We start from the raw sequence: 14,002 nt of genomic DNA, 5'->3' as shown, positions 1-14,002 counted from the left end.
TTAGACAATATCTTAGCCCGACGACCTGCACGCAAAGTCGAGCACTTTACGGTAGAACAGTTTAACGAGGACCCATACCGCACACCCTCGGTCCCTAAACAGACTGATCCAAGTGGTCTCCCACTCGCACACTGACCGTAGCCAGTGATGCTTGACTTCGGTGATCTTCTGGGAACCGTGTCTTAACAATCAGTCCACCGCGGGACCGAAGCAGGACCTATGGCTACTGATAATCCATTAAGTTAAAAATAATCCACTGTTGAAGAAAAAAAAAAGTCACGAGCCCGCCCTTTTGTTTTTAAATTTCAGTGTTTAATATTTACCTATGATAATTGCAAGGATTATTCTCTGATTTATAAATCATATTTTTTTTTTATTCATAACATTTAAGAAAATTTACATGATGATTTAAGGTTTACTTACTTCTTTCTCCTACTGTGTCGCCTATGTCTTTGCTGTGGCTCTGAATCACTTCCATCTCCTGACTGAGACCTATTTCATAGCAATAGTCTTAGACTTCACGTAAAAATGAATTGTTATAATAGTACTAATATTTGCAAACATTTACCCGTGTCTCCTATGACTTTGTCGAGAAGATTTGGACGATTTTGAACCTCTGGATGTTTTTGAAACCTCGCTTTCATTGTCTGACTGTCTTCTGCTATGGTGTCTAAAAAGAAAAAAAAGAGCATTTTTACTTAGTCATCGCAAAAATGAGACAAACGCGTTTTCGCTGACGGTTACTCAACCGCCAAAGTTAAGCTTATTTTTACAACAGTGTATCTTACTGTTTAGTATTTTATTCATTTATTTTTTTGCCCAATTTTCATGAATATTGCGCAATTTTCTAGTATTGGCGGTCGAAATGGGCTACAGGTGGCATAGAGCAAAACTCTCTACACCTATGGCAACACTTCTTTCACCATTAGCGTGTGGAGAGTCATAGAAGAAGGAAGTGCGTTAGCTTCTGTCTTGATTTTCAAATAGATTAAAATCTTTTAAGTTAGGAAACTATATGGAACTGAAAACTACATTAAACATAGTTCTAAGAGAAAGCGTCATGGAAATTTTTATAAATATTTTTAACAATTAAATACAAAAAATATCAAGAAAAGGAAAAATATCGTAGGATATTCCTATACAACTGAAAAGGGGAGGAGAGAGAAGGGGGAAGGGTCAAAGGCATGGAACCGGTCTTCTCCCCAGATGGCGTATTCGAGCGTTGCGATCGCCTGTATCTGATATTATATTCAGCAGCATTTAAATTTTGTAAAATACTATTTCACTTACTTCCTTTTTCTGTAATCGCAACTATTTGTACTTTCTATGGATCCAGTTCTGCCATGAAGAGGATATCTACGGGAGGGCAGTGCTCCCGCACTTCTCACTGATCTCGGAGATGGATTGGTGCAACTGGAGTATAAACCTCTCGAACTAGAATCAAAACGAATAAATTATTTGTTGCTTTCATATTGGTACTTTAAAATATGATTTAGCCACTCTTATCCGCAGGCATTAAAACGATATTAAGGGGTAAAATAAAATGTCATCACATTAAAATGTTATTATTATCGGAAAAACTCATCAGCTATTGTCCAATTTCTTACTTTTAAATGCGCTTGTAAAGATTCGCTTGTCAGTCAAGGAAAAGGAATATAAAGCCAAATCATTAGAATCAGATGGGGAAAAAATACAATTTTTTAATATTAAATAAATTATTATTTAATTGTTCCTTTTTTGTTTTATCTCAGTTAACATTTAAAAGCTGTTATTATAAATAGTAATATTAATTCGTTGATTACACTCTCACTTATTTTTGTGTTAACTCTTAATTGAAATGGTGAAAAAAAGATTCTAAATAAAGAATAAATACAATAGAAATAAATTTAAAAAATGTGCAACCATTTTGATAGTAGAAAGCCATTCTTTTCGTTTCACCACCAGACAAAAATATTTTCGAGAAACTATATCATCAAAATGACGCGAGCATTTAATCAAGACTTTCTGATAAATATTCACTAACTTCAAGCTTATGTGCATCACAGTAAATTGTTCTTAACAATTCTATTAAATAAATTCGGTAGGTACTTGGTTTGAATTGCTCGGGGAATAGAACCTGGCATAAGTGATTTGGGTACGAATCTCAAAGATGACGTTTACTGCTTCCGACGACAGCGTTGACATAAACTTTCTTCAGCCGCAGATAAGATATAATAGTTTTCAATCGTTAGGCAACTATATGTTTTACTTGAATTACACTTTTACTTGAAATGCCCGAAAGCAATTGTCATGCAGGATGCTTGACTAAAGAATCTCCGTGCTTTATGAAGTGTGTTTAAAATAAAGCTACGGAATTTTATTGAGTATCATGTATCATCCACTCAACGTTTGCCAGTAAATAATGGCTTCTTAACGATGATTGTAAATAAAAAGAACATCAATCGATCTTTTTCACTTACCCAAGTCTCGGATCGTCCCATGGTGCTGGTACCACTTTATATGGAGATGGTACGACTGTGGGCACTGAAGTAGATCTATGGAGAGCTGGGCTAAAATTCGAAAAGTATTGACGAATAAAGCAATTTTATTTAAAAATCAAACGATGTAAAATGACGTATTTTTTAAATTTAATTCTATTAAATACTTACATCATAATGGGATGTGGTGGCAATGGGGACATGATGTTAGTGGGTTCCAGAATATGTTTAACTCCTTCTTCTTTAGATTGTGTTCCAGCTTTGAAAAGAAAACAAATGCATTATTATTATTTTTCCCAAAGATGTATTTTAACCCTTTCGGTGGGCACAGCAAATTTTGACTAAAACTTTAGACAGGCAACCTATTAGCTACTGTGCTTATAGATTATAAAATTTTAATAAATACTTGAACTCTATGTTCTTTAAAAAATAGTGGTTGCTATGAAACAGTGGACCTTCAGAAGCAAATAGTTTTACATTTTTAGTTGCTTGCAATACTTTTGGAATAAGTGTTGCTAGACTGGTTAAATGCAGGATATTTTTAAAATATCTAACCACGATGTGAAGACTGTAAGAGGTGGCATAAAAACGTGACTTAGACAAAAGAACTGGGATCACAAATTCGAAAGGCAACTTCTGAACAGAGTCGTCGCGTTGTATGAAAAAATAAAGAGCAAAAAATTACACTTAATAAAAAATATTCAACCCAAAGTATAAAAGCACGTTTATCAGTGCAACTTTTTATGTTTAAATGCATGTTTATCAAAGTAACTTTTTACGCAAAATCTCTCACATGAAAAAAAAAAAGCTTTTTTAATAAAACAAAGGAAAAAATTGCCGTAACAATAAAAAAAACGTAACTATTATTTCTAGGAAACTATTTTATCTACTCCTTTCAAATTTTGAGTTTTAGCATAAAAAGTCATGCAAATAAGCAGGATATACGCTACACATTATTTGACAATATATTATTTCATTTGATTCACAAACAACGAGTCCCATATAGCGATCATCCTATGCTTTCTCTCTATGTACATCAGGGTCTTGAACACCAGCAGCATTTTATTGAAGTACTATAGATACCAACAGTTGTATTCCTACTTTATTTAAATAACTAAATCTTGCTTTCAAAATGATCTATAAAAATTAATTTGAGATTTTTGTCGTTATGTTGATGTTAAAACTTTCTTTTTTTTTTAATGTGCGTTGAAAATTTTTGATTTTAATAATTTGTATATGCCAGCCAAACTAATTTGTGTAAATAATCAACCCCTAGCACACATAAATCTACATGTTTTTCAAGAAGAGAAAATTAGTTTTTCTAATTTAATTTCAGAAACAAAAGCTGGATAGATGAGAAACAAATTAGAGAGATTTTGCATAGCGTTTATCTTACGTTAACCATAACGTGAAACTTATTTTCTTCCCTTAACCGATACTGCAATTTTTTCGTAAAATTTTGCGCATGCTCTGCAAAACTCAAATAGCGTTAGCAGGAAACAAGTAACGCTATGAAAAATCTCTCTACAATTCTCTAGATGGTTTTAAAGTTTGTCAACAAAAAAAAGAAGAATTTTTTTTTGTGTGTGTATCCGATATGGAGATAAACTGCCGGCTATGATTTTTCTCTAGGAAATTAAAATTTATACATACATATGTTCTAAAAAAATATATATTTTATTGCTTTATAAACTTAGGTTTATATAATTTAATATTAATCCGTAAACTCAATAAAGGAAAACAATATTGTTAACTCATAAACAATTATCTTTACCAAATTTAAGAAATAGTTTCCCTTAAGCAGCATTTTTCTTCAAGCATTCACTTCTGGCTTTTATTGAAATTTGAATAATTGAATTAAAAAGTTTTAATAGCATTTTTGATTAAAAATATTCTTGCAATTGTAACAAAATAATAATAATATTAATAATAATAATAATAATAACAAAAAAGCTTAATTATTATTTCAATAGTTTCACTTACCATCAGCTCCGTCTGGCTGTCCAAGTCTTTTATTAAAACGACGACTAGGAACTCGGACAAAAGTCGGCGGGGGTCTTATTCTGGATTTACTGTTCATTGACTGCGAACTTTTGTCTAACCTATTTCTTCAAAATAAAAAATAATAATTTTAATTATAATAAAGAAATATTGTTGTTTGGTAGATTCAAATTTAGAATTTTGCCCCATTTCGCTTGTTTTAATTACTGCGCTAAAAATATAGTTTATAATTTGCAAGAAAAGAAAATAAGGGAAGGATTAAATCCTTAAAAGTTTTGATTATAATTAAGGATAGATTACACTAAAAGATATACACTAGAAACTTTTAATTAGACTTAAAAAATATCATTTTTTTTTAAGTGAACACAGTTACGAGTTACAAATAATAGCGGTTAAGATTTATTGCTTTTTCATTCACTAAATCTTTGATTTTCAGTATTATTTTAGGGATAAAAGGGATAATATCTTGAATAAAAGTACATCATGTGTGTTAAATAATGCGGGTATATGAATCAATTATTTCGTGCAAACGATATTTTCAATATAGTATTTAATGTAGTACTTCGTGCGTGCAAACGATATTTTGAGCAAAATTTTATATTAAGAGAAGAAAAAAATTATCCCCCTAAAATATATGTATGTAAAATCTAAGAATAATCATGTAATGAGGGCCTTATTTAAATGATAAGTTCCATTTAATCTTACCCATAAAATTTGTTTTCGATGCCAACAATTTTTCCACTTTGTCCAGGAACTTCTCGAACTTGTGTTAATCTGTAACAATAAAAAGTGAATAATTATCCGGAAATTTACTATTCGCAATCACATTTTAATATTAATTATTTTTAAAAAACTTATTTTTAATTTTAACCAATAAATTTAACTTTACTTACTTAAAAAATGCTCTATGGTCTACGCAGCATTTCCACAAGTGTTTACATGCTCTTTTGCTAGGTAGCTCAAAACCATATGTATTCTGTTCATTCTAAAAGAGATAAATTATTTAAGTTTAAATGGTTTGATTTTCTTATGCTTTTTACAGTTCAATTGAGTTCTAATAATTGTTAAGTTAACTATTTAAGTACTTACATTTTTATCTCTAGCTTTTATCATAAAATATTTCCTTTTATAATAAACTTTTGTTATTCTTGGCCTGTAAGAAATGTTATTCATAAATGTATTGATTATATTAAATTTTCAATCTTAACAAGAAAGAAAAAATATAACTACATATGAATATATTACTACTACTATATAAAGAATCTTTTTTTTTTTCCCTAAAGAATCAATAATTTTTTTCTACTAATTAAAACACTCTTTTTCCTTTTCTTTTTTTTCGCTTTTATTAATTTTAAGTTAAACTGGAATAAAATGTCAAATTTGTTAACGGTTTTTGCAATAAAACGATCTCATATAAAAGTAAAAAAAAAATTATTTTCTTCATTTGTAGCTTTGTTCATTTCATGGGTAGAGAATACTTTTCATGTTGTTCATTTAAATAGTTTTTTAAGGCATCTAATATTGCATTGAAAAACTTGGCATTCACATTATCTGTGAAGACATATGTTAAAAACAGCACTCAAATTTTGATAAATTTTCAATCTATTGTTGTAGAACAATTTGTGACTCAAACGGTTTTATTTTGGAAAAAAAACAGCTGATTTTTGGAATCGTTTTCAATTTTTAACAATTGTCTTAAATTCGAAAAAAATAGAGTGAATGTACTACACTACACGCTTTAAAGTTTTAATTTAAACTATTTTAATCACTGAAGATATAAGTTATTATCTGAATTCTTCTGCTTTTAATCTCCGCTTACTTTTTATATTACTGAAGTTACTTTAAAACTTTCTAATGAAAGTTCAAACGAAAACCTTTCTAACAAATGTGAGTGTAGATAATTAGTTTTAAATTTTTTTATGTACACATTGCGTGCATATTAAACCGAATACAAGTACACATTACGAGTAGAGAAATCTAGCGAAGGAAATACTTATAAAGAACTGCATCATTTTGCTCTACAAAAAAATATACTTCTTGATAATGTTGTAGAGTATAGAGAAATCCCCTTTCTTTGCGCAAAAAAAAAAAGTTTGACTTTTTGTGAGTCACTGTCGGTTATTTTTGCAAATTAAATTTAGAATTTTACAAGAAATAAGTTTGGTCTTTAGAATTTTTCCATTAGATTTTCAATATATTTAATTGAAGGCAAATAAAGATTAAATCTTTGTTTTATTAGAAATATTGAGACATAAAGAATTTTTTTCGTTTAATATGCAATTTTAAAAGAAAAAAACACACTATGCAAAAGTAAACAATTATATAATATATCAATTCGATATTAATATTTTTTTAATGATCATTTTCTCACCAGAAATAGTTTCCGACTCTTGTTTTATTCCTCAACACCAGAATACCACTTGGCGTTAATCCTAAATAGTATTCTATGCTGTCTTCTCCCTGAAAAGATTAAGAGAATAATGCGTGTACTAAGTAGTTTGTCAAATTGCTAGACATTTATAAAATAAATTTATTTATGCCGTTAGAATTATTTGAGTTTTACTAAGGAACTTATCATTGTTTAGTAGTAAATAATTTTGTGCAATAAGAAAATAAATTTTGCTAATTAGTATTTAAGGATTTTTAGCGCAGTGGTTATTTCTAAATGTAAAATTTGAGTGAATTGATTCAATATTTTCAAGGAACAAACTAAAAATAAAGGCCTTTTTAAATTTTTATTTTTCAGGAAACATTCAATCGATTTCGTTTAACTTTCGGATTTCAACATATATTATTAAATGCGTTTTTTTTTAAAATTACGCATTTGTGGAGAGAACGTTAAATTTTTATGCCTAACAATTTAGATGATTTTTCCCCCTCTTTAATAAGTTAAATAATAAAAAATTAAAAAAAAAATTTTATGATTAAATTAAATAATAATTATAAATAGTAAAAAATATATCTTTTGTATTAAAATATGTGTATAAATTATTTATCACAGAATACAAAGATCGCTTGATTTTCGTTATAATATTTAGAGACACTGTGAAATACGCAAAAAGAAAAAAATAACATAAAAGATAAGAAAAAAATCATGTTGAAGATATTCATCTTTCAACTTGCTTTGTGACTAAATTATTAAGAGAACTCTATACCACGAGAAAAATGCTACATGGCAAATTCTATTATTTCTACATTAGTGATTTAAAATTTAAAGTATTAAAAAAAACCGCGTTCAGATAAATCAAGGATAAACCCTTAAGTGTTTTTTTTTCTTCCAATGCCCACTTAATTTACACTCGTCAGTCAGGTATCAGTAGGGCAGATTTGTTGGCCACTCTTTCAGGGACACCATATTAGGTGGATCAACGTTGCTCCCACAGTAAGAACATATAGTACAGAGAATGAAGGAACATTCATGCCTTGTCCGGGATTCGAACCGAGGACCTTTCTGATGTGAGGCCAGCTCTCTGAACCCTTAAGACTTAAATGATGGAAAATTTTTGTCAGAATGCAAACAAATTATGACAGGAATACCTGCCGTAATTAGTCTGCATTATGATATTTTGAAAGAAAAATAATTCAGAATTTTAAGTTTTTTTTTATTTAGTCTTGGATTACCTCAGATTTATTTTAACATACTTTAAAATTTAAAATACTAATTTGGGTAAAACAGAATTTACAATAAAGTGTTTCTTCCGCAGTATATAGAGTGCTCTTAAGACCATATTTTCACACTTATCTCAGGATCAAAAATACAAAACCATCAAAGAAATTTCCATGTTAATTCAGATAAAGTATGTTATCGCCTGCACTAATTAATGAGCCATATAACGTGAGCTGGATTCCTCAAGCCATTGAAATGTCATATTTCTACGTAAAGATCCGATTACCAGATCAAAAGTTATTACAATGTAAAGTTTTTAGTTTTCGCGAACAGTACAGATACAATGTATCTACATTGTTAAAAAACAGAATTTATCTGTCACCACATTGTAATAATAATTACGTTAGTTATAATTTCTTTTATTAAAAGACAGTGTGGAAACAAAAGCTAAGTATGTATTTATGAAGAAAAAAAAGTATACGAAAAGTTAAATGGTAGTGCCTATGCATGGATCTTCACATTTCACGGCTAAGGTTTTTTTACCTTACCTAATTAAAAATAAGTTATTTTAAATTCTATATGTTTTTGCAAAGATACAATTGTTTTTTTTATTTTCAAAACGTTATTTGCAATCATTCACACTTAAATTGTAGTTGTACCCTGAGGTAAAGTGCCTCATAAAACTGGTAGGATAAAATTTCGCAAGGGGATTCGACTTCGAGGAAACCAGAAAATTGAAGATCACGACAAGCTGAATGATTAAATCTCTAATCTGCAAGGAATATTTATCAAAAGCACTCTGGGTGTATAAAATCACAACAGTCCCTATAGAATGTTATAAATCACATTGTTATATTATTCATCGTAATACTCCCTAATAATGATACATTACGCTTCTTGTATAAAAACTAAATCCATACGAGAACAATAAATGCCCCGGAAAAGTCATAGATGTGTTTCAAAAGCTTTTATACAGCTATCTGATATTCATTTATCATTACAGGATTTATTAGTTGCGCGTGGTATCAAGACAAAAGCCATTACTTACCATCACAGGATGAAGATCAACCCCGTACATATCCAGCCATTTTATTCGATCTAAGAAGCTAAGTTCCGCCACTGCTGGAACTGCACCGCTAAAGAGAAATAGAACAAAAATAAGTTGCTTGTCTTTCCTAAATAGTGGCATTTGGATGACTTCTTTTAGCTTATTGTTTTTAGATTTCTATGATTTATGAAAAAGAAACAGGTTACAAGTTGTCTTACGAATTGTTATTTCACATCAAGGACTTGCGTAGTAATTCTTTTTTTTTTAAAAAGTTGACATTTCATTATGATTAATTCTTCTCTTGAGGGACTGTTTCCAAAACCGGAAGAAAAAATGGATTTATATCAATAATAACAAAAAGGGAGGAGCTTGTGTGCGTCTCTTATAACTCCAAAATCGTTTGTTAAATTTGGACAGTAAGTGCAAGAGGGGATAATTTTATCCAACGGCCCTAAAAATCGTTAAAAAATTTCTAATATACGAGAGAGACGTTTGAAAAATGTATTTTTCTCATTGGAATAGTTAGCCATTGTTGTAAATTAAACTTTAGATGATATTGTTTTTTTTTTCTCCTTCAAATATTTCAAAGATAATATCAGTAGTGTAAGCAAGCTTACAGCTCTATTTAATCAAAAAGGGAGTTTATTCCCCAAGTTCGTTAATATTTTTTTCCTTACATCAGATAAGCTCAATGATGATCTATGTCACTGTGCTAATATCTCTATAAAGTTATCTGAAACCACGTGTTTAATTTGTTTATGGCTACGCTTTTGAAAAGTACTTCCTTAAAATTAAATGACTTAAAATCATTTGCAATTGAAAGAAATTGAAATAAAAAGAAATAAATCATGCACTAAAAAGCCAAAATTAAGGAAGAAATGTACTTATTCATTCAAAGAACCTTAAAAATCGCCAATGATGCCTTTTTTTTTTTGGTAATAGGTGCTACTGGTATTTACAGAAATAATTAAATCTTTCGATCCAATTAATTAAATAAAATAATATATATAATGTATTGAAAAAATTTCTGCTTTCATAAATTTCGGATAGAATTTATAGAAAGATGAGAGGAAAAAGATAATAAAACAGAATTAAAGTTTCCAGGTGTCTAAAGCATACATTGCATGAAAGCAATACTTACCTAAGAGTCTTATGAATGTCAGCTGCTTTTGATTCGAGATCTTTTGTTTGGTTAGAAGAAAAGTTAAATTCAGCTGCGTAGCCTGGTAAATGTCGTCTTGGATCATAATCTCCCAACTCCGCTGTTGATCAATAATCAACAATAAATAAATAAATATAGAAATAGTTTTTAAAATTCTTGTCAATACCTTTTTGATGAAAAATTAGAAATGAAAAATAAATAAAGTCTTACTATAAACAAAAATAAAATGCAATTTTTAAAAGAAAACAAAATTTTCAAATTAAATACTAAACAAACCAGCACAATTACATTTACATTTTATAAGCATTTTCCCTTGTAAAATTGAAGACAAATTTAAGTTTAATTAGTTTCGAGAAAACAAATTTAATTGTTCTTAATTAAATTTAATACTTTCAGGGATATAAAAAATTATGAAATATACCACATGTCTTTATTGGAGCCAGAAAAGTTTTTTATTTGTTAAATAAATATAAACAAAAATATGCACATAAAAAACCATTAATATTTTTTTAATAAAGTTTGAGACAAATTCTTGCATTCTAACAAAATATACATAGATAGAAAGCACACTTACACATTAATATTCTTTAAACGCTTACTAACAAAATAGAACAAAAAAAAAAAAAAACGAATAGATTTGTATTTTCAAAGCATTTTCTAGTAAAAAAGAAAATAAATTAAGTAAAAATTCGTGAATTATAAACAAAACAATATTTAAGAAAAGAAAATTATAATTGTAAGCATCGTAAAAAAAATAGAATTTTAGAATTCTAAACAAATTAAATTTTTTAAAAAAAAATTAGGCTTAATTAATCTTAAATAAAAAAAATACATAAAATAAAAATGTCACGACACAATTAAAATGCGTCTCGATTGGTCTCAATAAAGCTTTTAATTTATTAAATGAAACATTAATTATGAAGTAAAAATTGCTGTCCACAAGAAAAACTTCTCGAAAATAAATATACTATAGACCCCAATACGTTTTAACTCCGTTCCCCTTAAAAGTAAAACTAGAAATAAAATAAAATACACAGCATGAATTTCCACTTAAGATTTTTATTATTGACCGATAAAAGCAATATATTCGTCCAAAAATATAAAGAAAGACCATAAGTTTTCCCCTACCTATTAAGAGTTTTCTTCCCTCTCTTTGGAAAGTTTCAAAAAAAAGAAAAAAAAAGAAATGCGTTCCTTCAAAGACAATAAATAAAAATTCGGTGAAAACCTTTTTCGCCAAAATCATAAGTCATGCTGATTGAGGTGCGCTTTTATTAGTAGATTGTTCACCTTTTCGTATCTAAACGAATACTGCCGTTTCAATGAATGGAGCTGAATTGCTAGCTAAATACAAATAAAGTACGTAACTTTTATTTATTTATTTATTTTTACTTATAAAAAAGAGTAGCAGCAGGGGGTGTGATCAAAGGTTTATGAAAAGTTGCTCGTAAAACCTTCATTCAATAATCCAATTACATAATCAAGGAACTTCGAAAAAAAAATGCATTAATGCATTACCTTATATTTTCATCTTCTTTTTAATTTCTTTCCGCGTTATTTCTGAATCTGCACAATTATGGCCGTATCTATGCTATATTTTTGCCTGACATTGATCCTTTTAAAAATGCTATGCGGGAGGAGAGATAACATTAGGTACCTTAGAAACCGTTAATAAATGGTTGTAATCTTGCTTATATATTTGAAGATTATTCGGTTTTCTATTTAATCTGTATTTTAATTTTAAAATTATTTCTAGAAAAATAGCTTTTTTTTTCCCGGCTTAAATATATTTTTCTAAAGCTTGAATGGGTTTTTTTCCCCTCGAACATTAGTGCCGTGATATAATTTTAAATTTATTTTTTATTCACNTTACAACTTATTCGTTAAACTGGGGTTAAAGTGTATAAAAAGAATGTGAATTTTTATATAATTGAAATGAATTTTTTTTCCCTCGAACATTAGTGCCGTGATATAATTTTCAATTTATTTTTCATTCACTCTATATATATATATATAATTATTTTACAACTTATTCGTTAAACTGGGGTTAAAGTGTATAAAAAGAATGTGAATTTTTATATAATTGAAATGAATTTTTTTTCCCTCGAACATTAGTGCCGTGATATAATTTTCAATTTATTTTTCATTCACTCAACATATATATATATAATTATTTTACAACTTATACGTTAAACTGGGGTTAACGTGTATAAAAAGAATGTTTAGTATATATTTTTAAATACATTTAGTCAACATATTAATTTGCTGAAAATTATTAATCTGCCGATTGGTTCTTATAAATTGGTAAAACTATTTTATATTCAAACATATAAAAAATTTAAAAATCCATTTATTTATAAACTGAAATCTGCCGACCGGACTGTATAGGGGTCAAGGAACTGGCCTTGCATCGGAAAGATTCTCGGTTCGAATCTCGGGCAACGCATGAATGTTCTTTCATTCTCTGTACCATCTATCTGTCCTTAGTGTGTGTGAGCAACGTTGGCCCACCTAATATGGAGCCTCTGAAAGATTGGCCAACAAATCTCTGTAAAATGCCTGAATTGACAAACTGTTAACGTAGGTGGGCATTGTGTGGAAATAAAAAAAAAATAAACTGAATTCTAAATTTTCTTAGAAAAAATTATAAATTACTGAGTAATTATTAATAAATTGTTTATGAATTACGATTATGTAAGGAAATAACGACTAAAACGTCCACTCTCCGGTATAGTGAATTTTTGCAGAGCCTCTTAAATCATCTGAAGTATGAATATTAGCCACTTTTCAGTTACAATATCCTAATCGTCTAAACATTCGAAAATTAATAAAATACTTACACTGTATGGAATAAGCAAAAAGCTCGGCAGCAAGATCATACGTCAACGGCAATCGCCCTTGATAAATGTCTTGCTTGACTTGCAAGAAAAATTGGTACCTAAAAAAATTACAATGAATGAGCGTAATAGTTGCAAATAAAGGATTATTCAAATTTAGACCTTTCTTTTAGAAATTTACTGTAACTCTAACCAGTTCTGTACTTATAGCAAGAAAGGGTGATTCTTACGAAAAATTAATATTCAAGGTTTTTTTTTTTTTTTTTTTTTTACTAAATGCTTTGTTATGTTATCATAAATAATGCATCAAAACTCCTTTTCTCATGCACCATACCTCATTTTTTGAGGGAAATGAGGGTGATTTGAGGGGGGGAAATAAGTTTCTTCTACACAAACAAGTGAGACATAGTTAGAGATAAAAATTAATTTTGATTCGATTTTTTTAAAATTAAGTCAACTATTTAAAATCGTGTTATGTGTGATTTAAATAATATAATTTAAACTATTTTATGAACTTTAAAAGTTTAGTTTCATACATAAATCAAAAAACAGTTTTTAAATAAGATAAAACAGTATATAGGATTATAGTAAGTTTATTCTTATTTTTAAAAAAAAATCGCCGCTTCAAAATGTATTTAAAATTGCCTGAGAAGTTTGCGCCAGACAATTTTCTTTTCAATATAAATAGATATAGCAACGATAAATCAATATGCATGCATTAAAAAATAATTTTTCGAAAGATTTATAACATCTTAAAAATGATGTAACTAAAAAAATTATTTCATTATCAACATTAATTAAATATACACATATACGCACGCTGAGTTATTTTAAAATGATTTTACTTTTTGCATTTATTTTTCAGGAAAA

The 14,002-nt window shown here is 28.6% G+C and overlaps 1 protein-coding gene across 1 annotated transcript in view; it reads right to left on the bottom strand.

Annotated features, from left to right (window-relative positions):
- LOC107448451 (band 4.1-like protein 4) overlaps positions 1-14,002 on the bottom strand; it is a gene marked incomplete in the record, with an annotated part of 159,261 nt that overhangs the window by 14,995 nt on the left and 130,264 nt on the right. Inside the window, 13 exon segments of the mRNA XM_043050719.2 lie at positions 424-492; positions 569-670; positions 1,291-1,434; positions 2,460-2,549; positions 2,649-2,736; positions 4,461-4,585; positions 5,184-5,252; positions 5,372-5,463; positions 5,568-5,631; positions 6,850-6,938; positions 9,134-9,221; positions 10,275-10,395; positions 13,136-13,233. Coding sequence (XP_042906653.1) covers positions 424-492; positions 569-670; positions 1,291-1,434; positions 2,460-2,549; positions 2,649-2,736; positions 4,461-4,585; positions 5,184-5,252; positions 5,372-5,463; positions 5,568-5,631; positions 6,850-6,938; positions 9,134-9,221; positions 10,275-10,395; positions 13,136-13,233 — 1,239 coding nt within the window.

Source organism: Parasteatoda tepidariorum, chromosome 3 (assembly GCF_043381705.1).
Source record: "Parasteatoda tepidariorum isolate YZ-2023 chromosome 3, CAS_Ptep_4.0, whole genome shotgun sequence".
NCBI classification, from domain to species: domain Eukaryota; kingdom Metazoa; phylum Arthropoda; class Arachnida; order Araneae; family Theridiidae; genus Parasteatoda; species Parasteatoda tepidariorum.
The sequence above is the reverse complement of the archived record's forward strand: the minus strand, read 5'-3'. Positions and strand labels throughout refer to the sequence as shown.